This window comes from Poromitra crassiceps, assembly GCF_964638095.1.
Source record: "Poromitra crassiceps genome assembly, chromosome: 8".
NCBI classification, from domain to species: Eukaryota; Metazoa; Chordata; class Actinopteri; order Beryciformes; family Melamphaidae; genus Poromitra; species Poromitra crassiceps.
Window position 1 is genome coordinate 34,242,191 of NC_139629.1, and position 25,940 is coordinate 34,268,130.

At 41.1% G+C, this 25,940-nt stretch overlaps 4 protein-coding genes across 5 annotated transcripts; 3 read left to right on the plus strand and 1 right to left on the minus strand.

Moving 5' to 3' along the window:
• Positions 1 to 45: 45 nt before the first annotated feature.
• eif4e3 (eukaryotic translation initiation factor 4E family member 3) lies at positions 46 to 5,977 on the minus strand. The gene is made up of 7 exons (XM_083641351.1): positions 5,516 to 5,977; positions 4,563 to 4,635; positions 3,359 to 3,453; positions 3,175 to 3,235; positions 2,648 to 2,714; positions 2,320 to 2,475; positions 46 to 2,182 (listed from the first exon to the last, which is right to left on the minus strand). The coding sequence occupies exons 1-7, from the start codon at positions 5,686 to 5,688 to the stop codon at positions 2,136 to 2,138; spliced, it is 672 nt and encodes a 223-aa protein (XP_083497477.1). The 5' UTR covers positions 5,689 to 5,977; the 3' UTR covers positions 46 to 2,135.
• Positions 5,978 to 6,194: 217 nt separating this feature from the next.
• LOC310781301 (serine/threonine-protein phosphatase 4 regulatory subunit 2-A-like) lies at positions 6,195 to 16,500 on the plus strand. 2 transcript variants are annotated; one of them, XM_083641903.1, is made up of 9 exons: positions 6,195 to 6,301; positions 6,975 to 7,056; positions 7,531 to 7,701; positions 8,175 to 8,268; positions 8,447 to 8,484; positions 8,645 to 8,719; positions 8,960 to 9,112; positions 13,359 to 13,633; positions 14,636 to 16,500. In XM_083641903.1, exons 1-9 carry the CDS (start codon positions 6,268 to 6,270, stop codon positions 14,938 to 14,940), a joined length of 1,227 nt encoding a protein of 408 aa, XP_083498029.1. In that variant the 5' UTR covers positions 6,195 to 6,267; the 3' UTR covers positions 14,941 to 16,500. The 2 variants fall into 2 exon arrangements, with proteins under 2 accessions (XP_083498029.1, XP_083498030.1); XM_083641904.1 differs by lacking the exon at positions 8,645 to 8,719.
• A 1,524-nt stretch (positions 16,501 to 18,024) lies between these two features.
• Positions 18,025 to 21,191, plus strand: guca1b (guanylate cyclase activator 1B; the record flags this gene model as incomplete). The annotated part of the gene is made up of 4 exons (XM_083641187.1): positions 18,025 to 18,228; positions 19,995 to 20,144; positions 20,293 to 20,407; positions 21,055 to 21,191. The coding sequence occupies 4 exons, from the start codon at positions 18,025 to 18,027 to the stop codon at positions 21,189 to 21,191; spliced, it is 606 nt and encodes a 201-aa protein (XP_083497313.1).
• Positions 21,192 to 22,104: 913 nt separating this feature from the next.
• On the plus strand, positions 22,105 to 25,101 carry oard1 (O-acyl-ADP-ribose deacylase 1). Its single transcript, XM_083640928.1, has 5 exons — positions 22,105 to 22,223; positions 23,926 to 24,154; positions 24,383 to 24,441; positions 24,554 to 24,666; positions 24,840 to 25,101. Exons 1-5 carry the CDS (start codon positions 22,191 to 22,193, stop codon positions 24,985 to 24,987), a joined length of 582 nt encoding a protein of 193 aa, XP_083497054.1. The 5' UTR covers positions 22,105 to 22,190; the 3' UTR covers positions 24,988 to 25,101.
• The last annotated feature ends 839 nt before the right edge of the window (positions 25,102 to 25,940 follow it).

Sequence of the window (25,940 nt, forward strand, 5' to 3'; positions counted from 1 at the left end):
TTAAATCAACAATATAGGTGGAAGTACTTTATTGCCCCCCTCCCCAAACATGTGTAAAACTAATAGAGAAACATAACTGGATACAATTCCAACAGGCTGGACACATGAATGTAACAATCTAAACTGCTGGTAAACACAAGGCACCATTCCAAGATAAACAATCACAAGGTCTGAACTCCTAGCTGGGAGTTCAGCTGCATGTGCAAGGGTACGGCAAATTTCTTATGCTATGTGCTTTAACATGATTACATGAACAACAGCGTAGGGTAGGGACTTCAATAACAAAGCAATGCTAACAAGTTTGGCACAATTCATTACTTCCCTCCTGTGCATGTTTTGTTTTTTTGGCACAGAGAACGCTCCAGGCTACCACAGCATTGCAAATGAACATTTGAAAACATTCAACTTGGGTTTCACAGTCATGACTAAAATCATATCAATGGTCTTTCTGTGGTGTTCAATGCACTCTGTACACCTCTGTAGAAATGAACTCAGATGTCTAGTATTATTATTATTATGGCACTTAATACTAACCTATGGAAATCTGCACTACTGTCTGCAGCCCGGAGATGTCATTCTCATACACAAACACACAGCCGATACACACAGGAAAGGCGCCTTTTGTGAGATGTGAAGCACACCATAATTCAGTTTCCAGTTCCAATCCTGAATTTCAATATTTTCTTAATTTGATTTTAATTAAAACAGTACAAACACCCTATTAAATATAAGAACATACAAAAAAGCAGAGCTTTTAAACTAGACAGTGACTGTGTTTTTGTATTGAAGTGGCATGCAATCTCTTTTCTCGTTCTCTCTTTTCACAGATACAATTTAGATGATTAAGGGATATGTTTCATACAGTTTTGACCCTGTTACAGTGAATTGATCAGTTTATTAAAATCTTGTAAATTATGCAAATACACTAAAATAGGCCCAGATCAGTCCCTCCAGGAATGAGAGCTTCTATTTTTATTTGTCACACTTTTACTAGGAAAAAATATCCTCATGTATTTAAACACACACACACACACACACACACACACACACACACACACACACACACACACACACACACACACACACACACACACACACACACACACACACACACACACAATTTCACCACAATTGTCCAATCAATATTTGTCAAACAGCATCATCTCAACTTTTTCCTGTCACTCACAATTCTCACAAGTTGTAAAAAACAAACAAAACAAGTCTTTATGAGAAAAGGCGTCACTGTTTGGTCTCAGTAGCCTAATCACAAATAAACTCTGACCATGCCATCCTGGAGGGACTTTCTGATGCCTTATACATAAGGAACAAAGTGCTTGATTGAGGACAAAAGCATAAATCAAATAAAAACGGTAACACTGCAAATTTGTCCCCCACACCCCCCAAAAAATCCACTGAATGGAAACGATTGCATATATTCCTCAGCAACTATATGTGATCTTTTGTCTACTGAATTTGTTTTATTATAACAAGAACATATTTCTTTCGCAATCCACTCATTACCTAAAGAATAAAATCAGAAACAAGAATGTGCAATTTTCTGTTCAAATGTAACTAGCATAACAACATACTAAAAAAAAAAAAAAAATCTCCAGTATAGACAGCAATACGTAGGCTCTACCATACAAAACAGAGAAAATAATGGGTAGAAAAGCCTTATTTCATTGTCAAGATAAAGTTTTGCTTTCTGGCCTATTCTTAGATCCAAAAATTTGATGGAATTCAAAAACCTAGCCTTTTTCTGTGCTCAGGGAACTGCCCCAAATATGCTATTCTATATCTAAAAAAAAAGACTGTACATGTTCTACAGAATTTTGGTTCAGGATTTGCAAAATGTTGTAGTATAAAAACATACAAACAGCCACTGCTAAAAAAATTAAACCAAAATGCTTTTTGCTTTCTGCCAAAATAAAAGTATTTTGGATATCATATTTATGAATGACAGTAGTGCTCAGAGAATTGAAGATCACAATACATGGGCAACATTTTGAAGTAATGTAGATGATCCATCAAGCCAAATATGAATTTGAACTCCATTGATTCAAAATTTGCCCAAATATTATGGTCCTACACACGTTCATAAGCAAAAAAAAAAGTGTCTGATGTGCAAAGATGTGCTAATGTCTTGAGCGGCCTCCTTCGAAGGCATGGTGCTCCTCGTGTGCTGAAATATAAATCAACAATATAATCAAACACTTGAATGACATTTCATGACATTATGGTCCATCCATCTTTAAAAAAAACAACAACAACAACAACAAAACTACTATACCATCGTTAATGTACAAAGATAATACTCACGCTTGTAAAACACTGCTTTAAAAGATATTTGTGGGAGGAGCTCATAGATCCTTCCTAAGATGTTTGCCTCATTAGCATAAGACGCATTTCCATTCCAGACCTGAACGATGTCTTCTCTGTCTCTGACGCTAACGCTAACGCCGACCACTTCGTCTTCTGCAAGGGCAGAGAATGAGAATGACACATTTCAGATCCATGTTGTACACACTAAACTAATGCAATTTCAGTAGAAATCACTGAACAGAATATGAATTTCCCAGAACCAAAGCCATATTCTTTAAGATGACTGTAAAACATGATTCTTTCTTTTACGTTTTCACATGAATACCTGATGCACAGTAATCACTGAATTGCTCTCCAATAGTAGCCAATAGCAACTCCTTCCACACAGCAGACTGTGAACATGAAGACAAGCTTGTTAAATCGGCATGAAAGTAGCACAGAACAGATACTTAGGGCTGTACTTGAATATTTGGAAATTCGAATATTCGTTCAAAACGCTGACATTCAGGGCGTCCGGGGTAGTGTAGCGGTAGATCCCCTGCATACCAACACGAGGGTCGCAGGTTCGCACCCCCGTGTGTTACCTCCGGCTTGGTCAGACGTCCATACAGGAACGATTGGCTGTGTTCGCGGGTGGGAAGCCCGATTAAGGGTATGTGTCCTGCTCGCTGCACTAGCGCCTCCCCTGGTTGGTCGGGGGCGCCTGTTTGGGGCGGAAGGGAACTGGTGCGTGATCCTCCTCAATAGAATATTCGAATTTGAAAACAATTATTTTGGGTACAGCCCTAAGAGATACGTAATAAATATTACTAATAAATATTATTAATAAATATAGGCCACTATATCACTTACAGTGCACTCTTTTGGTACTTTCATTTTCCAAACCCCACCCTTGGCATTGCTTTCTTCTTCCCTGTATGCAAACCAGCAACAAACTAGAATTAGAATATATTTCATCAAATTTCAAGTAATAACACACACACGCACACACGCGCGCGCACACACACACACACACACGTCTCCAAGTTCAGCTCACCAGAGTGGTCTCCGTTCTCCTCTCATCAGATGATAGCTACATCTCAGTGGCAAGCTGGACACGCTGGGTATGTTGTTGTAGACCCTCCAAAAGTTCTACCCAAGTGCAAAGGTAAAAATAGAGGACTGACAGGTTATTTTATTCATCAATTTCACAGACAGAATAAATTCAGACAGTTGGGCCTCTTAAAAGTCAGAGGATCATACTGCTTCATGCTGCCTAAGAGGTCATTGGTTAAGGTCATTACTGCATAGTAAATATTGTCATAGCACATGATGGGTGGCATTATTATGAATTCTGTCGCTGTAATATGTAAATGTATGTAGCAAGGTGCTCGAAAATCTAATCAGATCATCTAGATTCTAGTCTATAGGAACATGTGGTGTGACGAGTATGACATCTCTTTCAGTATCACATATTGTTTGTTCTTGGGTTATTGTGTTCACAAGACTCTAAAACACTCAAAACAACTTGAGAGGATTTCAAATAAACTATTTGACCTCTCAGTCTGATTACAGTATAGAAATGTGCCTTGACCCGTTGCTGCATGTAGGCCTATTAGTGTTAACCTTGCTTGCAAGATGGATAACCTGGCGAGATCAAAACGTAATGTGGAGCTAAACCGTCCATCTGGCAGCGTCAGGTTATATTAGTGTGGCGTTAGCAATAAAACCCTGCCAGTTTGGTTTCAAGTATAAAAATATCACTGGTATGAGAGTTTGGTGGTAGCTTCAGTACGCTTGAGAAACCAATTCACTCGCAGAGGTCAATTATGCCAGACAGACACCACACATTCTTGTTCTGAATGTAAACAGGGAAATTTGCCAGATAACAGTATTGAAAAATGTCATCAGTCAGGGTCAGGGAAATGAATATAGCGGAAATCAAGGCAATGGATGTGTCTTCCTGTAAGCACTGAGTTATCTGAAAAACCCACAGACCCCCCCCCCCCCCCCCTCTAATCCAAGCTTGCTCTGCCCATCACCAGATATTGCACTTTCTTTGTCCTGTTGTTCCACTGCACTGTATTTGTCTTGTTTTGCACTTGTCCCTCTTATGTGAAAAAAGATGAATGCACTTTAATGCCAAAACAAGTTCCTATATGTTACATAACATAATGGTGAATAAATGATATCTGATTCCGATTCTGATCTTATGTGTGCCAAGAACTGTGCTCTTGAATCAAGACTGTGAAGCATCTTACCTGGACGGTCTCCACGGTGTAGATTTTCTTCAAGTTTGACTCACATTCAGCTGCTGTTGTTCCTGGTAGAGATCTAGACAAATCCAGATAATAAACACTGAATTCAATTACTTCAATTACATTACATAGATAACACCACCCCCCCCCCTCCTATTGCAAGTTCTGAAATGCATTTTGTTCAGTGCAAAGCAATGTTGGAGAAAAGCTGTCCTCAGAGGACAGGTTGGAGTAGTAGGGGATCAGATGACAAATAACCCAGTAAACAGCACTGACCCCATTTACCCACACCACCCTCTGACTGGCACACACCGTGGTGGAAGATGACTTGGTATATTTTGCTGTTGTGTTCACTAGAACTACAACACTCAGTTGTGATTATTACTACTTATAACCGTGTAATCATCTTGCAGGCTGAACATCAAATGTGGGTTTTGCATATGACAATAATGACAGTTTTGAAACGGATAACTGTTAATGTAAAATAAAAAAGTGCTTTTCAAACAATGGCAACTGACACATAATGGTGACTGACCAAGCTTTAAACAATACTGCCTGCTCATGACAAAAGACAAGTTCAAGCACCATCCTTTTAAAATCAGGTAGCCGACAATTATTTGGTTTTGCCAAAGGATCCAGCTATGATCTGAATGTGCTATTTTGTGTTTTGTTTTGACATGGAGGACTTGGGTATGTAGGTCAGAGAGAAAACAGGTTGGCAGCAGCTTCAGTCAAGGCTGTATCAACATCATTAACAAGCATTGTTGTTGTCATCGTACTTTTCAGTCATAGACCATTATTAGTACAGTTATAAACACAGATAACTAGGTGCAATGATCACACGGCCTGCTATTCGTCGTTTTCTTTCTTTGTTTCTATTGAAAGCACCTACATGATGGCTACCAGCATCAATAATATAGCTAGTTTGATGAAATATAAACTAACAAATGCCTTACCTGTCAAGCCAGAAAGTCCACGGAGAATGTAAAGGCAGGGTGCCGTTTTCGTTGCTACTTGCAATGTTTCCCAAATCTCGTTCATCAATGTGAATGTTGTGATCTTGAGGCTTTAGCAGACTTGGGCTTGACGTGCTCAGTTGCAATGTGGTGGTGGCAGCAGGGACTGCCATTGTTACGACTGAAACCAAAAATAACTGGCTCTCTAAAAAGCAAGCAAATCTTTGGGCAACCGTCCTCCTTAGGTGCTATTAACGTTGTAACGTTACGGTAGTTAGATCAAATTGACCCCGATCAAGCTGCTGACTCATTGGTTGCTTCACCCGGTTTGCGCCGTGTGTCCGTCACAACAACAGAAAATTATGACGCCCGCCGACTGTCTGCGGTACAGCAAGCGACGTCGACGACTTGTCAACACATGGGAGCTAGGAGCTATCGCAGTCTCTGTGCCTACAAACATTTTGATGGAAAATGCAGTGAAGCGCGTAGTAAATTAAACAATCAAGTTATTTAATTTGGTGCTACTTATTATGCTACCTCAAAGAGTACTGAAAGGCATCAATGTAACTTCTTGACTTTGGCTACATTGTTGCAGGAGCGCAGCGCATGATGAACTGGAACGCATCTTCCGCAAGACAGGGTGCGCATGCGCAGTCATAGCCGCTACCAGCTTTGTTGGTAGGCTACCAGTGGTGGTTGCTAGTTGCTACTAGCTAGCAAGTATTTCCTGCCACTGACTGCTGCACACAACTATGGACATCGACGCGGTGTTGGAAGCTTTCAAAGGTACTTTATAATTGACAGAGCTCATATTAGATAGGGAGATTGATGATTTGTTTTGAAGCCATTAGAGACAATTGATCATATGTGCTAACTAGGTTAGCATAGCTTGCCAACGACAAGCGGTTAGAAGAAGCCATACATCTGCCTGGCCTGAACGTTAGCTATCGTTTAGTTATGTGATCCATGACAGGAGAGATGTTGGTTTTATTTGACTTATTTGGCCAGTTTATCCCCACATTCGTTGCTAGTGAATATTCTGTCCCTCAGCTAGCCTGGTAACTGAATAAGTTCCACAAGAACTTGGTAAGTTAGCATGGCAGTTACTTAACATTAACATTCAGTTGATCGAAATTGGTGCAAGTTAACGCTAGACGATTTTCTCATAAGATTAGTTTTCATGCAACGTTATGTAAGTAACATTAACGCTAATATGTTTCAAATGACATCATTACATATCCCAACATGTTTCCTCCTAGTTAAGTCATCTATCAGGATTCACCCTTTTCCCCATAAATGTAATTTGTCTGTGATAGTTCATCTTGATGATGATTATGATTATGATTATACCTTCAGGTTAAGGTGACTCTGGCAGGAAAAGTGCTATTAGATAGGTTTGAGTGATGTATATCTTGTGTGCGATAAATAGTTTTTTCTGCTTTCATGTGGTTATTTACAGATTTTGAGAAGAAAGGGACGAAAGACACTTGCTCTGTTATAGAGCAGTTCCTGCGTCATGTCGCTAAGACGGGGGAGACTATGTGAGTGGCAATGACTACCAGACCTGGGCATTATACAGACCTGGGCCAGAACCGACCCTCATGATGATTCTGCCTGGCCCGGGAGGTCTAAGACAAACCACACCATTTTACTTGTGAAGCTAGATAAACCTAATGAATTGGCTTTTGTTTGTAATGCTTGTGTGCCATGAGTGGGCTTCTTCCCGGATAAATGCACATCACGGTTTCTATACTTTAATCTAGTATTAGAGGTTGTGGCATGAAAAGAAGACAACAATCTGGGTTTTTCATTTGGGCCATCAGGAAAAATAATTGCCCACCCTGGTCCCCGGATATAGAACTACAAGACCCATTCATATTGTCACTCTTGTCAAGACAAGAGTGACAAAATAAGTACTCTTTTTTTGTCACTCAAAATAAGTAAGTGTATTTGTAAGTTGGGACTTAATCATTATCATTATGTGCGGGTGATATGTGATGTCCGATGTCTTTCAGGATACCATGGTCACAGTTCAAAACATACTTCCTGTTTAAGCTGGAACAAGTCATGGATGATTTCCACACCTCAACACCAGAACAGAGAGCACCACATAATCCCAATGTAGAGTATATTTCCTATGACGAGATGAAGATGAGGATCTTAAAAATAGTGGATGGGTACAATGGGTGAGTAAAATCAACTAAATTCACACATTTTTAGAAGGGGGCTATTTTGCCCACAGTAAATCATTGCAGGCGTCTCACATACACTTTTTGGCTGACTATAGTTATATGATGTAAAATCATATATATATATATATATATATATATATGTTGCAGGCTGAATGAAATGGAACTGTTAATTCTCTAATGTCTAACTCCTGCAATAAAGTAATAAAATAAAAAAAGTGTAACAGTTAGCTTGTGACCAGCTATGACCAGGTCCAGCCGGGTTGATAAGTTTTTGCTTGTTCAGCTGCGGTGCTGCCAGGTTTGGCGAGGTTTCAAAAGACAGTGGTGATGCCGGCTGTGAGCCAGACAGGCTATTATGTGGCTCAACTTTGAGGCAAGGCGCTGTCACAGAGTCAAGCGAGTATATGAGTTGTTCTTCAGTATTACTTTATCATGGAGATAAACCCATCTCTCGATAACTCTTCCAGCATCCCGTTCACTATCCAGCGTCTATGTGAACTGGTTACGGACCCTAGGAAAAACTATACGGGAACGGACAAGTTCCTCCGGGGTGTGGAGAAGGTAAGCACTACTCTGCACTGCTTTATTTAATATCATAGCATCAGAGATTTTCTTAAGAATATATACAGGCAGCCAAGACCAAAGATTGTATTTGTACATGCTTGTCCTCATTGTTTGAAATGCAGTTTGCATGGACTTATAATGAATACTGATATGGATCGATGTGTATGTATTTCAGAATGTAATGGTGGTCAGCTGTGTTTACCCTACATCAGAGTAAGTACATCAGCTGTTAAGCTGTTGCTCCCCTTGTTGACCACAGTGTTGTATACATATTGACAGCTCCCTTGAACTAGGTACTTCAGAGCCACACTTAACAAAGGTGCAATTAACAGCCAGTTAATTTTTTGTGTGTGCCTTTCTAATTCTTTTGAAGGAAAAATGGGGCAACCAGTGTAAACAGAATGAATGGAGTGATGTTCCCTGGCAACTCCTCTGTATATTCAGACAGGTGGGAGCTACAGTACATACTCGTCAATGGTTGACTTCCACAAACCTAAAATTGCCTCAGAAATCAGCAACTGGAAAGTCAAACTTAATTCTCTTCATTAAGAGCCAAATGCCCAAAACAACAACTAGGGAATAATCAGTGGCGTACTATCTTGCCTACTAGTTTGTGTCTTGGTAGTTTTGCTGTTCAGGTACTAGTGATTTGCCTTGCATAAGCAATGGTTCTGTCTTTCTGTTGTAGTCGAAATGTGAATGGACCAGGCACGCCAAAGCCTCTCAACAGACCAAAGCTATCACTGACCACTTCGCTCTCTACCAATGGCCTCCCTGACAGTACAATGAGCACAGATCCAGAGCCGACCACAGAGGACGAGGAGGGGGAGCATCATGTCAGGTATATGGTGGTGTATATGGTGGTTCCACAACAACTATTTGGTCAGAAGGGATTTTTTTTTTTTTTTTAGGAGAGTGGGCAGGCAGACCACGCAGTACTAAAACAGTAGGTAAGCGTAAAAGAACAGGGTTCAGGGGTTCCCAAACCTTTCAGACCTTTAAGTACCACTATGTACCAAACCAAATTTCCCAGGGACCACTTCCACTGCGGACACAAACTATTTTCCCCCATAAAACAAAATTTGCTGATTTCACCATGCGATAGCATCAGAAACAACATAAAGCTGCTGGTTCAAAACGGACAGACACACACACACACACACACACACACACACACACACACACACACACACACACACACACACACACACACACCTGCCAACATTAGGCTGTGAAAAAAGGACCCCATTGAAAAAGTTTTCTCCCTCGCCAAAATTTAGCCTACCTTTCTGACATGACATGGTTGGTACCAATCAATGCTTTAGGTCTTCTAGTTTCATATGATAACAGAAACTTCACTCTGGCTTTAAAACTGAGCCCGCTACAGCCTTCAAAATGAAATGTTCAAAATTGTGATATTTCCCGAATATCACGATATTTCCGAAAATCGGCCCAAGCCTACTCCTCAGTGGTAATGTGTAATGTGTAAAATGTAAAATATATATGTATATAAAATGTAAATATATATATATATATAACATAAAAACAGTCTCTACAGGAACAAGTCCATATGAAGTTGACCGCAACACTCCAGAAGAACAGGGTGACCAAGGTTATATCAAAAGATCATATTTATTTTAGCAGAACAACGCGTTTCGCAGGCTTGCTGCTTCATCAGGTTCATAGTAAAAGTGCAGTGATTACAAACACCTTTGTAGCAGGCCGTGTGACTGAACGGCCCGCCCCTCAATGAACAGGTCAATTAAGCAATTAAATGAGGAAACACAGGTTACACAATAAAAACATACCTTAATGGGCAACAAGTGTAAGGCTCAACACATTTGGAACCAGAAATGCCCGCAATCACATTAAAAGGGCAGGAAACCTCCTAAAGAGAGTCAATGCAGGAAAGGAAAAAGTACAGCAGCTGCAGCAGTGTAAAGTGCAGCAGTTGCTTACTACTGCCCAAACGTCTGTTCTGAGTAAAGGGCTCTCTTTTGTCCCGACCAATAGAGTGAATGCTTTCAAATTGAAGGTGGACTGTTATAAATTCTTTAGGCTTTTACATCTTAAGCATCATTTCAGAAACGTTGACCAGACGCCTGTTAATCCATTAGACAGATTTAAGAAGTCTTCATCCTTTTGTCCCACCAGCACTCTAAGTCCAACCTTGGTCACTTTTAGTAAATTAGTAGAATGGGACATCCAAAAACTTATTAAATCACATGGTGATGTTAAAGTCCAGCAAAATGTATCTTTGTTGGAGAGAAAAGCCCTAAGTGAGCTCAAGCTAAATGACAATATTGTAATTAAACCAGCGGATAAAGGTGGATCTATTGTGGTACTTAACACTAGAGATTATGTTGCTGAAGCTATGCGGCAGCTTGGAAATATTGCCTTTTATAGACCACTCCCCAACAATCCTGTTGAACAATTGATGAAAGACATAGATACAATTCTAAATGATGCGCTGAGTAACAATCTAATCGATAAAAAACAATATGAGTTCCTTAAAGTTGATTTTCCTGTCACACCTGTCTTTTATTTGTTACCCAAGATTCATAAATGTTTGGTGTCTCCTCCTGGACGTCCTATCGTCAGTTGCAATAACTCTCTATCTGAACCCTTAAGCCAATTTGTTGATTTTTTCATCAAGGATATTGCTAAAACTTTACCTTCATACGTTGCTGACACCAGGGATGTAATTAAACGACTGAATATGGATATTCCTGAAAATGCTTTTTTGGTGTCTTTCGACGTGGAAAGCTTGTACACAAATATTCCTCATGATGATGGTCTAGCTGCTATGTCTTTTTTCCTTGACAATAGGGATGATATTCCTGCAAATTTGTTATTAAAATTGACCAATTTTATTTTGAAGTCTAATTACTTTATGTTTGACAATAAGTTCTATATACAGACCCAAGGTACGTCTATGGGCTCAGCCTTTGGGCCTAATTATGCAAACTTATTTATGGGTCATTGGGAGTCTCGGTTTATTCATAACCATTCTTCCTCTCCCCTTTTGAAACATGTCTTATTTTGGGTAAGATACATAGATGACATTTTGTTGGTCTTTCTGGGTTCAGAGAGTGAACTACACGAGTTCAGAGATTATATCAATGGTACACACCCCACACTCAGATTCTCCATGGTATTTGACAAGAAGCAAATTGATTTTTTAGATTTACGGATTTCTGTTGAACATGATGGTTTAAGCACCACCATTTTTAGAAAACTTACCGACAGGAACAGTGTGTTGCACGCACGTAGCCACCATCCCAGACGTTTAGTTGAAAATATCCCATATGGACAGTTTTTACGTCTCAAACGCATCTGTACTGACCCTGTTGACTTTGAATCGAAAGCTAATAAAATGCACGCCCGTTTTAAACAGCGGGGCTATAAAGAGGCTACCATCCGGACAGCCAGAAATAAGGTCAGTACAGTACATAGGGAGACCCTCCTAGACCCTGGTAATAAGGAGCCACAAGAGTATCGAGTCACTTTTGTTTCAGAGTATAGTACAGCTTCCCAGGCCATTAAAGATATCATTTGTAGACATTGGAAGAACTTGCTTGAATGCGACCCTCTACTGGAGAACATCACCAAATTTCCTCCAAGGTTTTGTTTCAGAAGAGGCAACAACATCAGAGACGCTGTTGTCAGGTCCATGTATTCGACTCCTAGGCCCATTGACTCTAGCTGGCTTAGTAAGGGGTTGTGCGGCAATTTCCGCTGTGGCAGGTGCACACACTGTTCCAACACCACAGACACCAAGGTTTTCTTCCACCCTAAAACCGGACAACAGTATAAAATCAAAGGCTTCATTAATTGCAATACCACAAATGTTATTTATTTACTTAAGTGCCCGTGCGGAAAAATTTATATCGGTCATACAAAACGTAGTCTTAAATTACGCATAGCCGAGCACAAAGCGGCCATTAGAAATGGTAACATGGATTACATAATAGCTAAACATTACAAGGAACGTAACCATGGTTCAGCAGCCACTCTTAAGTTTGTTGGTATTGAGAGAGTTTCCCTCCCACCTAGGGGAGGGAACATGAAGAAACTCCTTTTACAGAGAGAGTCCTATTGGATTTTCACTTTGGACTCAATGGAGCCTCATGGGCTCAATGACAATCATGAGTTGTATTCTTTTTTGTAATGAGTGTAATGAGGGTAATATCGTTGTCCTGTTTTTTGTTTTTGTATTTTTCACATCTATTTTAAATTTATTACTTTTGTACAATGGGTACATACAAACTTGTATGTTTTGATTGCCCCAAACAAACACCCCCCCCCTGTTATGGGGATTACACCATCTCCTGGGGATCTTCAGCAACTGCTGCACTTTACACTGCTGCAGCTGCTGTACTTTTTCCTTTCCTGCATTGACTCTCTTTAGGAGGTTTCCTGCCCTTTTAATGTGATTGCGGGCATTTCTGGTTCCAAATGTGTTGAGCCTTACACTTGTTGCCCATTAAGGTATGTTTTTATTGTGTAACCTGTGTTTCCTCATTTAATTGCTTAATTGACCTGTTCATTGAGGGGCGGGCCGTTCAGTCACACGGCCTGCTACAAAGGTGTTTGTAATCACTGCACTTTTACTATGAACCTGATGAAGCAGCAAGCCTGCGAAACGCGTTGTTCTGCTAAAATAAATATGATCTTTTGATATAACCTTGGTCACCCTGTTCTTCTGGAGTGTTGCGGTCAACTTCATATGGACTTGTTCCTGTAGAGACTGTTTTTATGTTATTTTGATCCTGCTTGCTGTGACCAGCACCTCCCTGCTTGGATTGTGCACGAGTAGCCTACTTTTCCCTTGATATATATATATATATATATATGCAATGCTCTGTCAAAAGGCAGGCCCCCGGTCCGCATACCACAGTTTGGGAACTACTGGTAGATGTCCAGTGATGATCGGAGTAGAGCCTTTTCACTCAAGTAGACTCTCTAAAGTCTAAAGAACCCTCATCTTTGAAAGAAATGCATGGGGCCGGGCTAATGGGCTATACAATAAATTGATCCCGAGCAGGTACACGATTGAACTGACGCCCTTTGTTTTTTTATTTCAGCGGTTCTTCACTATCAGAAGGTGAAAGTACACCGAGCAGCGGGATCAAGAACAAACATCACGAGGAGGACGACGATGCTGAGGCAGACAAGCACGAGGCCAAGAGACTGAAGTTTGGTGAGAAGGAAGAGGACGACGAGGAAAGTGAGGAGAAGGAGCCATCTTGTTCTACAGAGGCAGAAAGCATAGTAGAATCACCACAATCTTCAAAAGATGCCTGTGAAGAGGACAAAAGAGGCACCACTTTTGACACACCTACCACCTCAGAGGATCATGGTATGTGTCAACTCATCGCCTCTATGAGAGCCGGTATGGCTGTATGTGCATTTGTTTGCTTAAATGTTCATTTAGTGTTTTTTTTTTTTTGCCATGCACACTGTATAGGCGACTTATGTTATGCACTGTTTAATGTTTAAGGCCGATTTACACTGTTGCCCTACGTCATACGATCTTAGCATACGTGCACCTCCCAATTTTTTTTTAACTGTGCGTAAGGTAATACAAGACTACATATTTCTTCCTACCTGTGTACTCATTAACATTAGCGAAGACAACAATGAGCAGATCGCAGAGAGACCAGTTGGAAGTGGTTTGCAAATATGCTTATTTGTATGACACCTCATCCCTAAAGAATACCAGATGTCACTGAATTTGTGATGAGAAATAGCTTAGAACATGGATTTCAGAGAATGGAAACAGAAACACTAATACTGTATTTCTTCTGTTATTACTGCTGTGCTATACCAAACCACAACGCTGCCATCTAGTGTTTCCGTGGTCTGTGCACCACTTCAACTGCACAGAATCACCAATGCAGATGTATAAATGCTCACACACTGCCATAGCGCCAGCATAGAAATGGCAACACTTTCGATGCAGAACCTTAAATCAGCCTTTAGGCATCGCAGAGCTCTACACGAGGGAGATCCAATGTGTGCCCATACATCAGACAATATGGTAAAAAAAAAGCAACAACCAACTGGTGGCTGGTGCGCCGTACATCCACATGATACCAGGAAATAGCTCAGGGATTTGAATGGCATTGGCTACGCCAACGCATGAATTAAATGTTTTGTTCAGCGATTCCCATAGTTCCAACAACAACAGTGACGATACGGAAATGTTCCGGTTCTTCAGTTCTGAAGCCATCTGAATCTGACTTTATAAGTATTACAAAGGCCCGTCCAATAAGGAATTCCTTGGGCTAATTTATTAGCAAATTTATATTCTTTGATACTCGGAATGTAACTGTGAAATGTTGTCCACTCTGCCCCTCAGAGCCCAGCAGCAGCACACAGACGGAGCCTTCTGAAAGGGAAGAAGAGAGGTCGGAGAGAGGGGCCACCCTCAGCCTAAAGAGTGACAGCACTACGGACCAATCGGAGACGAGCACGAGCTCGGAGGCACAGGACAGTGAGGAGAGCAGCAGCCGAGTCAGCAGCAGCAGCAGTGACGCGGAGAGCCCGCCCAGTGACAAGCCCGGCCCAAGCTCTCCTAGTAGTACAGCTGACTTGTCAACAGAGGGCGCTGCTGATCATTCAGAGGTCACAGAAACGGCAAATGAGCCCGAGGAACAAGACTAATGTGAGGCCCCGGATGGCCAACTTGACTTTTTTTTTTACACTGTATGATACCACACCAAGGGTATTTCTGTAGCACTGTGGACTTCTAGCCCCGACGCCACACTCAGCCTTCATTCTTCATTCTGAGTCCTGAAGAAGCACCCCAATATATGGCGTTGCAGGCCCCCCTAAAAATGGCCCTCCAACTTCATACATAAGGCATTCACAATAAAACAGTACTTGACTGACACATAAGCTTGTTGTCCGTCACAACGGCTAATTGGTGTTGCTAAATATTGCGTAGTTTCCAATACCGACACGTCGTGATCATGCCAGAGCCTGTATTTTCTTTTGGGTGTGTAATTACGGTTCACCTGTAGACACAGCAGCACAACAGAGGGCGCTGTTTCCAAGAACAACAACGGCCATTTTCATCGCAAAAGACAGGAATTACAGGCTCTGGCGTGATTACAACTGCTCGGTGTTGGAAACGACACAGTATTTAGGAACACAAATTTGCCGTTGCGACGGACAGCAACATTGTGTGTCAGGCAAGTGTGATTGCTACGTGTATGAAGATGGACGGCCATTTTTAGCGCAGCCTGCGACGGCATGTCGCGGTGCTACTTCGAGACTCGGAATGAAGAATGAAGGCCGAGTTTTGCGTCAAGGCTGACCTCTAGACTCCTGGACCAGGAGAAATCATGTAGACCTTCACGTTCCTCAAAGAAGACCAGACATCACTTGGTCTTTCAACTGGAAGGAAATTATGTAAATGAGATCATGGAGACTCCCCCATCCCCCCCCACTGTTGACTAAAATAGCTTTTGACTTTTCTTGAAGTTTTTCTAATCTTTTCCCCTGATTTTTTTATATTTGAGCGTGATCATTTAACCTTGATAACTGATGTATTCAATAATTTGACAACAAGCAGTTGTCTGTTATTTGGCATGTATTTCTAAAAAATTATAAATTGGACAGCTTGCGTTGTTTTGGCTTGGGCATAGTTGTTTTGACCATCTATGACCTGAAGAATGCAAAGCAACACTTTTATTTGACTGTTTTTGAAGCACGTACCATAAAATGTATTTTATTTGGTAGCATTTTTTTTTTTGCAAATGTGGAAATTATGTCACAGTTTTACTTTGTAACTGTATGAAACAGTTTAAACAATACAGAGTTTTGCCTGTAGTACCTGATTTTGGTCACTCAAGTTCAGTTTCATTTCTGGCTAGAGCTACTTAGTTTTTTTTTTTACTGAATCAGGTCTACTCAGAAACAGTTACACAAGAATGTAACTTAGATGGATTGAACCTTTCTTTTCAGTGCAAAAGCAAAGCCATGAGTGCATCAAAGTGTGTCAAAAGAACACATGGTACTTTCATTTTTAATTTTCTGTATGCCATACCTTAGTTGTGCAGCTGTCCCTTTTTGATAGCTAGGATTTTTACAGTACATATCAGTAAAGTAGTTTTTGTAAAATTGTAATACATGTCCACTGCCTTTGTAAATCGCTGGAAATTGAATGCTTGAGCTTTGCATCATAGTATTCATGAAAAGCAATAAATGCTAACATTTCGATACATTGTATGCATAATTTATGTCAAAATGGAAACTTAGAGACAAATCCATTTATGCTTTACACACTTGGAGTACAATGACAGTTTTTTTCTTTAACAGCTTGTATAAATCACTCTGTCACTAGAGAGGCAAAGTGAATGTCACTGTACCAGAGATTTTCTTCCCATAGACATTTCGTAAAATGCGTATAAAAATCGTTTTACTTGGTCAAACTAAGCGGTTCAGCTATATTTAGAATCGGGAGAGACCATAGCACATTTCACTCAGACCAAAACTTTAGAAAACTACATTGAAGAAATATTTTCTTTATACCCATATGTTTTTACGTTTTGGTCTGAGTGAAATGTTAAGCGGCCTCTCCTGTTTCTAAATATATCTGAACCGTTTGGTTTGAACAAGTAAAACTATTTTTATAAGCATTTTACAAAATGTCTATGGGAAAATTAACGGCGATGAGAATCTCTGGTACAGTGCTGAAGCAGGAAGTGACGTTCCACTTTGGCTCTCTATTGGTTGGCTGATTGGCGTTGCGCTCGGTAGGTATAATGTAAGTTTGCCATGCCAGAGATGGAGTGAGTCCATTAAGCATGACCGTATTCTTCATGCACGCTGGTTTCCCAAGCACCAAGCAGCTCCCAGCTTATCACAAACTACAGCCGGGGAAATGACAGGGATACAGAGTAGTGGAGGCACAAGAGAGACGCTTCACTTGTCTCTCTGGACACTTGCCGGTCCAGAGAGACAAGTCTTAACCATCACTGGATGCAAAAAAGAAACTCCGCCACACTTTGCTCCAAGTAAGCAAAGCGTGTACAATAAGCAAAGTGGAATTTAGAAAGGAATAATAACTCAGTCACAACATCTCTTATAAGAACAGGTGTGAATCGATTTAATCATCCTGAGGATAACATCAGTGATCCGATGGCGTAGACACTAAGATTACTTATCCATATCCCTGTTGTCAGCAGATATCCTCCTGGCCCAGGAAGCTTCTCTAGGCCAAGCTTTCACTTGTAAACGCTGACTGCCAACAAGGCACTCAATATTTTATTTCATTTTATTTTAATTTAAACCCCAGTATTGAACATTCTGTTTCTACAAAGCTAACACAGAATTTGAACTTTATTGATGACGGGTGAGAGGCATGGAAATAGGATGATCTCTCTGAACTAATTGATTTAGACAAGTCTCTTTTTCTAATCCCTAAATCATGTGATCCATAACAGCCTGTGTCTTATCCTCACTTTCAGGGAACTACCACACGAGAGAGCCGAATATCAATTTAATCTTTTATTGGCTTTGGTGTAACTTTGAAGATTGGAGATTGATTTGTTCCAATTTAGTTCCAGGAATAATTAACAGAGAAGTAACACATTAATGGATTGCCCAGGAGGCTATATTGTAGAGAGGACAGCTTAAGGAAAAAGAATAAATAAAAAAGAACAAGAGAAACGGAGTTACAGCGTTGTGTAAATGTGAGAGACAATTCCAACGAAACCATTTTGGCGGGAATATTTCCAGAATATGGGTCAGCATCTGAGCGAGGACCGTGACCCCAACAAGGAAATCGATGTTGCAGAGCTGCAGGAATGGTACAAAAAATTTGTGGTGGAATGCCCGAGTGGAACTCTGTACATGCACGAGTTCAAGCTCTTTTTCGGCGTCGCCGATAACAAGGAGGCTGCCGATTACATCGAAAACATGTTCCGAGCCTTCGACACGAATGGAGTAAGTAAAAACGTCTGTATGTATGGGAGTGTAACTATGCCGTATTTTCAAATCTTGTAGTGTGTGCATATTTGAGATTAAGAAAATCTGTGAAGACTTCCCTTATGTGCGTGACACAGCCAGATTTAAAAATCAGCTAGGATTTTCAAACTCCTGTAGTCTGAGCCCAGCTTAAGTCATAGTAGGTGATAGAGAAAATTTACATCACATTAGCCTTTATTTGGACAATCACTAGTTATTAATATATTCATATACATTTCCATTTTAGTTACATATAGTTATGACACAGACATGCTTCATATTTAGATGACCTGTGTACATACACAGATAGACATCATATTTGGATAACCTGTGTACAGACACAGACAGACGTATTTAGATAACCTGTACCTTACATTTGCAGCTCCTCTCTATCGCACACTGTGCCCTGTCACCGTGCCACGGTGCTCTCTACAGGGCCAGAATAACAGATAGGTTGAGTCTACAAAATGGCCTTCCAGTGTGCGTCAAGACATGTCATCTGATGTGCGTCAAGACATGTAATCTGATGTGTGTCCTATAAGTATCTTTGAGTTTCTGTTCAATGTAAGCCTGTGTATCCATCCGTGAATATACAAGAGTGCATCTCTTGGCCAATATCTATGTTCAATACATCATATCAGACGACTTCTTCTGACTCCTGGCTCCATCATTTCATTTCAACTGGTTTCCTTCAAGTGGTTCACTGTTTACCTTTTGGCTGTAAAATTCCATTCTCTATCAGTAGGCATAGCAGTTTGCTTCATTTTAGTATTGACACCACGCTAAACTTGTTACAATAATAGCAACAAAGTTAATTGGAAGTGTTTTGTGATCATTGGGCTTACTGTTCATAATGTGAGGATATACTTTGTTCAAGATTCAAGATTCAAGATTCAAGATTCAAGATTTTTATTGTCACTCCATGGTACAAGTATCACGTGTGAAATTCTTGTGCTGTGGACTCCGTTTACGACATAGTACAAATAGGCAACAAGCAATGAGCAATAGGCAATAAGAAATAGGCATCAATAAGCAATACTAAGCAGCAATAGGCAATGCGGCAGAATAGCGATAAGACAAGTCAGTGGCATATTCATTGCACATAGGTGCACGTCATGTGCATACGTTAGACGTGTTCGGACATTTTAATTCGACGTATTTGACATACATTACAGTGCAAGTAGCATGTACCTTATTAAACATACAATTAAATATTAGGCATTGTGCATACGTTAGACGTGTTCAGACATTTTAAATTCGACGTAATTGACATACAGGTGCAAATAGCATGTACCTTGTTAGACATACAATTAAACATTAGGCATACGACTACTACACTATTTGTGTATGTTAAGGAGTCTCGTGGCCTGCGGGAAGAAACTGTTCCTCAAGCGATTTGTGCGTGCCTTTGGAACCCTGTATCTCCTCCCTGAGGGTAGCAGGGAGAACAGGCTGTTGTGGGGATGGTTTGTGTCTTTGATGATCTTCAGGGACCTCCTGAGGCACCGCTGGTTATACAGTTCGTGCAGTTCTGGCAACTCGTCTCCTGTTACGTGCTGGGCCGCGCGCCTCACCCTCCGTAGCGCCCTGCGGTCCATGGTGGTACAGTTCCCGTACCAGGCGGTGAAGCAGCCATTCATATGTTGTAGCTACCTACATTTTGATCAATTTACCAAATGTAGAAACTGTGTTTATTAATGACTACAAAACAACTTTGTTATGCTTCATTTTTTTTCTACACACAGGACAACACGATTGATTTTCTGGAGTATGTGGCAGCCATGAACTTGGTCTTGAGGGGCAAATTGGAACATAAACTCAAATGGACGTTCAAAATGTATGACAAAGATGGAAGTGGATGCATTGACAAAACAGAACTTCTTGACATTGTGGAGGTAATATAGCCTACTAGTACTACGACTACTAGTCTGATACTATACTACTATTTCACATACCTCTTTAAATCTTACTAAGAAGATCTTCAAGACAAATCAATGGTCAATATTGACATCAAAAGTAACACTGTCCTTTCCTGTCACTCAGTCTATTTATCGGCTGAAGAAAGCCTGCCACGGAGAGCTGGATGAAGAATGCAATCTGATGAGTCCAGAGCAAGTGGTTGAACGGATCTTTGAGCTGGTGGATGTGAACGGAGATGGTGAGTGTTTGTACCAGTAATGTGACAGCTTAAAATGGTAAAATGGTAAATGGCCTGCATTTATATAGCGCTTTTATCCAAAGCGCTTTACAATCAGTAGGTACATTCACCCATTCATACACCGATGGCGGCAGGCTACCACGCAGGGTGCCAGCACACCATCAGGAGCAATTTGGGGTTCAGTATCTTGCCCAAGGACACTTCGACATGCAGACTGTAGGAGGTGGGAATCGAACCACCGACCTCTTTTATCCAAAGCGATTAGTGGACAACCCGCTCTACCTCCTGAGCTACAGCCGACCCTAAAATGCACATGCAGGTGTGTACGTTCATGCTTGTGTAGCTATAGCATATGTCTGCCTGTGTGGATGTAATTGGATGGGTATTAACTGTATTATGGTCATATATCAGAATTGTGGAGAAATGTATTCACCTTATGTAGCCCCGCCCACTTGACCCAGTTGTGTTATGACTTCCTGTTCAAAACACTGTCTGTTTTACCTGCTCACTAGTACTGTACTGTCACAGGAAGTGTAAACACAATAGGAAGTAACTGGCTGACCCCTGTGCTGGAACATATTGGTGAATACTGAACCTCTGGGAGAATAAATCTAAATGAGTGGATGACTTTGGCTCTCCCCTCCTAGGCGAGCTCTCGCTGGATGAGTTCATTGATGGGGCACGGAGGGACACGTGGGTGATGAAGATGTTGAAGATGGACGTCAACCCTTCAGACTGGATTGGCAATCGAAGACACAGCAGCAGTGACTTGACGCAGGAGTGACTGTCAAGGCTAGAGCATGGACTGTTGTTCTGTCACGTATACACAGTACACACACGTCCTTTGTGTGACTGATGTCTTGATTTTGTATCCCCTGCGGTTTATAAAAATAATTCACATTCAGTGCAATCATTTTTATCATTATTTTGCTGTTAAGATTAAGATGTGTGACAACAGGAAACAGCTTGTTTGTATTATTTTATGCTTGCAATGAGGCTATGTATTCATTCATTTTGTTTCAAGTCCCACATTAATGTATTGCATTTGCAAAGTAGACAATGGAGCTATAGCTTAACATTTAGTTTGGCCGTTCTTCCACTGGCTGCACTGCAACTATTTCTATATATCCTATATGGCCTTAAAGGTTTGTTCTATATTTTATAGATGCTGCATTAAGGGCACATATTTTCATTCTTGTTTTGTGTTATACAATGAGCATCAAAAATGTATTAAAATGCTCCCTACACCAAAGTATGCCTAAATGGATTGGATTTACTTGGATGCCTGGACCATAGACCCCATTTGGTAAGATTTGATCTGATTATCCTTGATTAAAAATAAGATTTATAGAATGTGTGCTCTTTCAAGTTTGTTTCAATATTCCCATGTGCGGGATGGGGTTGCCTTTACATCCATTAGGATGGGTCATGTGATCCATGAGCTTGTCAGTGACTTGTCATGACAGCGTACAATTTAATTTGCCTATTTTAGTAAATGGGACTCTGATCTATTCTAGGAAGCAGGCATGTAATAATCAAAAATTATGGAATAGATATAGATAACAAATAATAGATGATAATAGAGCCAGGCCAAATCTCCTCCTGTACAGTAGGTGGCGACATACACCTCTGCTGGCTGCTGTCCGCCAGTATCCAAGAGAAGAAAACTAAGAAGAAGACGTTTTGTTTTGGTGGGTGTGTGCTGCATGGTGTGCAGCGGTGGTGCGGTGTGCTGTCTTGTGTCTTCCGAGTGTCTTCCCCATATCTGTGGTCTTTCCAGCTGATGACTAGCGTGCCAAGAACCTTCACCTCCAGTGTAAGTTGTAACAACCAGTTAAGTTATATTCTTTCATGATAAACGTTGACAAGTAGTTGTTGCTGCGACGGCTGAATACTGTTAAACCCATAGTCTCACGTGGTCACTGGTCAGGTCAATGTCAGCCATCAGTCATAAAAGTTTTATGAGCATTTGTGAATATTATCTTGTTGAACACAAACGTCGCTGTTTCATAAACGTTAACCACAGACCTTCACGAACCAGGAAGTGCAGGGACTTCTGGCCTACAAAAATATGTCACGCCTGCCTGCTGAACTGGTACTCTTCTGACTACTGTTTGAACTGGTACTCTGACTACTGTTTTTGTAACAGTTTTTTTCCCTATTCATTCCAAATTCATTCACAATAGTTCTGTGAGTGTGAAGGCCTAAACGCATAAAATATCACTGTAGTGCCCACTGTGTGTGGATTTCTTTACCTTCTTTTTCTCACTTTTGCACCAGATTAATTTAATTCCAGACCCCTGGAAAGTGTTTTGGCAAATTTTGGAGGCGATCATCGGAGCAATGGCTGGGGAGATAAATGTGCTCAGACAGACAGACAGACATTTTGTGGCGTCATCATTGATTACATCGTCACTCGAGCAATTTTGATGTGACGAATCGTCACTGATGACATCAAAATTGCTGACATCACTGATTACATCATTGGTGACATCATCAGTGGGAAGCAGGGAAAGGGATGCTGATGATGTCACAATGGCTCTGTGAGTGTGAAGGACTAAAAGCATAAAATATCGCTGTACTGGTGCCCCCACGTGTGTGTTTTTTTCCTTCATTTTTTTGCACCAGATTCATTCCGGGCCACTGAATAGCGTTTTGGTAAATCTTGGAGGTGATTGGACCAACGGCGGGGGGTATAAATGTGTTCACACAGACATTTTGTGATTATATAGTAAGATATCTTTGTGAAAAGCATGTTTTTTAACAGACACTAAAGTCTAAAGTCATTGCTTAATCCTATGTGAATGCTGGTGAATAATAATATCTTGGGGTGAAGGGTATGGTGCTGCAATAAGATGACCAGATTTCTCAAATGAAAATCGGGGACATTTCCAGTCCGGCAATCAATATATCATTAAAATATCTAATGTTATTACCTATGAAATAATAAAGGGGGATGATTCCGGTTTCATTGGCCCCTGGTGACACACACACACACACACACACACACACACACACACACACACACACACACACACACACACACACACACACACACACACACACACACACGTCATTCACTGTGCCCCTTTACAAAATGTCAATGTGTTCCCCAGCAGCATTGGCCTGGCCTTCCGAACCTACAGCGCCGGATGTTTTATGAATCGCCTCAGATCTCAAGTCCTAATTGCTTTTTCAACATTTTCCTGGAAGAGCAGGAAGCAGCAAAACATGAGATATAAGAATGAGCCTGCCAGAGCTAGAGTCATATCGGCTGCAGACGCCAGTAGAAAATCGGGGACATTTTCAGGGACAACTGTCCCCGAAAATCGGGGACGTCTGGTCACCTTATGCTACAATGTAGGCTACGTTTCATGTAATGGTCATGAATGGTGATGGGAATTATATTCTGGGTCCTTTAAAAGTCATGGAAAAGTTTTGCAAGTTTGTCTGTGAAAAAGTGTGGGAACCATTGGAACCCTGTAAAACCACCATTTCTGCCCAACTTTCTTGTTTAGCACTCCCAGAAACAAAGCATACCGTCACACACGCACGGCGTGATGCTGCCCCCTCCTGGCCAGTGTGCAGAAGACCGCTGGAGTGTGCAGTATGTCAGCGGGGACTTGTTCTCCTGCCCTGAGGACCAGGCTTTGGCCCACTGTGTGAGTGAGGACTGTCGCATGGGGAGAGGCATCGCAGTGATGTTCAAGAAGAAGTTCGGCGGAGTGCCGGAGTTGAAGGAGCAGAGTGAGTCAGCCCTATCATCAAACATTCATCAGGAGGACTGAAGATGCCTTTTTGGGGCTCGACTCCTGAGTCCTGGGGTATAATTTTGTTCAGTGCAGACCAAGTGCTAATAAATATGGTTATGTTATGGACGGTTATGTAGTGGTGAGAAGAAGCCTATTAAGAATCACGATACTCGCAGCTTGGACTCATATTTTGTCGATATTGTTTTGTTTTGTATCCAAACAGAAAAGGTGACGGGACAGTGTGCTGTACTGAAGAGAGGCAGACGTTTTGTGTACTACCTGGTAACGATATTATATGATCAGCACAGGACAAGAGACCCTTAGGCGAATTAAGGAAATTATTTTGGAAGCTAGTGTGGTCCTTCCTTATTGTTGCATTCCTGCTTTATTGCAGATCACAAAGAGAAAGGCCAGCCAGAGCCCCGAATATGAAAGCCTTGAAAAAAGCCTGGAGGACATGAAGGCACACTGTGTGACGAATGGAGTACGAGCAATATCAATGCCTCGGTATGTGTAATTTAAAATGATTTAAGAGGTAGTTTGTCAACCTGGTTTAATAAGAGAACCTCAAAACTCACTGCTCATTGGCTCAAGGAAATTAATTTGAACATATCTATATAATTAAATATTGGCATATTATATTGGTGTTGTAATGAAACATTATGCTTTTGTCTCTACAGCATTGGCTGCGGCCTCGATGGCCTGGAGTGGGGAAGAGTCTCCGGGATAGTGGAAAGGGTTTTCAGACACACTGATATATCCATCACAGTCTATAGCCTTCCTGAGAAGGAGGAGACCACAGTGATGAAGGAGAACCTGCGCAGGTGATTCAGATGTTGACTGTGTGAAATCACTACAGTACATATTCCTACTGTATGTGCTCAGACGATTTTGTTTTGACAAACTTTTATGTTATGTTTTACAATTTAAATAAATGCATTTTGCACCTCAGTCACTTGGACTTTTGTACTCTCATGAAAGTCGATGACGGATATAACCTAGTTCTACTGGCCATCTATTAATTGTACGTATGTGCAGCAGGTCACCCCTGACATTACTACTTTTCTATTATTAGTCAGAGTGGCGGTTGGGTAATTGACTCATTACTTATTAATATTGCTGCCTAATTGTTGTTTCCTAATCATGCTAATCTGGTTTAATGAACTCATTATCTTTCCAAACGTTACTGAGATTTGTTCACCTGTCGGACATACAGTTCTTACTGTTTAACATGGCTTAGTCAGTGTATTTTTACACGGGACAATTTGCTGGAAATATCGGGTGTCTCTTTTGTTTGCCTATTCGTCCAGCAGACAATTGTGATGTTGCTTTGGGCAAACGGTATATTTGCATTTTCTATAATGGGCATCATATAACTTCCTCGAGTGGCCATTGTGACCGCTGCAGATGGCTTTTATTGATCTCCCAGGCTGTGTTTGTACTTTAATGCAGCCGAGAGACAATGGAGCTACCAGATGTATGGGAGGCAAAGAGGGGCGGGGGGAATCTGACACCACAAAGTCAAACCCACACACACCCATTTTCTCCAGGGTGGGGAAGGCCTTTTAACACCTAAGTCAATATGAAACTGGAGTGGACCACAGAGGACCACATGTATGAAACTGGAGTGGACCACAGAGGACCACATGTACACAATCTTCATTGTATATCTCATGCGATGCATTCTTATAACGGAGTGCTGCACCTGAAGAACAAACCCAAGGAAACAAATTACAATGCAATCAATCATGCACTTCAGATGTTAGCAATGATCATAAACC

Coding starts and splice junctions, on each gene's coding strand:
- LOC310781301 (XM_083641903.1), top strand. CDS start 6,268: ATGGACATCGACGCGGTGTTGGAAGCTTTCAAAG. Junction 8,720..8,959: donor TCCTCTGTATATTCAGACAG/GTGGGAGCTACA, acceptor TTTCTGTTGTAG/TCGAAATGTGAATGGACCAG. Junction 9,113..13,358: donor GAGGGGGAGCATCATGTCAG/GTATATGGTGGT, acceptor TTTTTATTTCAG/CGGTTCTTCACTATCAGAAG.
- eif4e3 (XM_083641351.1), bottom strand. CDS start 5,688: ATGGCAGTCCCTGCTGCCACCACCACATTGCAACTGAGCACGTCAAGC. Junction 3,454..4,562: donor ACACCGTGGAGACCGTCCAG/GTAAGATGCTTC, acceptor GCACTTGGGTAG/AACTTTTGGAGGGTCTACAA. Junction 3,236..3,358: donor GGAGAACGGAGACCACTCTG/GTGAGCTGAACT, acceptor GTTTGCATACAG/GGAAGAAGAAAGCAATGCCA.
- oard1 (XM_083640928.1), top strand. CDS start 22,191: ATGACTAGCGTGCCAAGAACCTTCACCTCCAGT. Junction 22,224..23,925: donor CAAGAACCTTCACCTCCAGT/GTAAGTTGTAAC, acceptor TTTCTTGTTTAG/CACTCCCAGAAACAAAGCAT. Junction 24,667..24,839: donor CGAGCAATATCAATGCCTCG/GTATGTGTAATT, acceptor TTGTCTCTACAG/CATTGGCTGCGGCCTCGATG.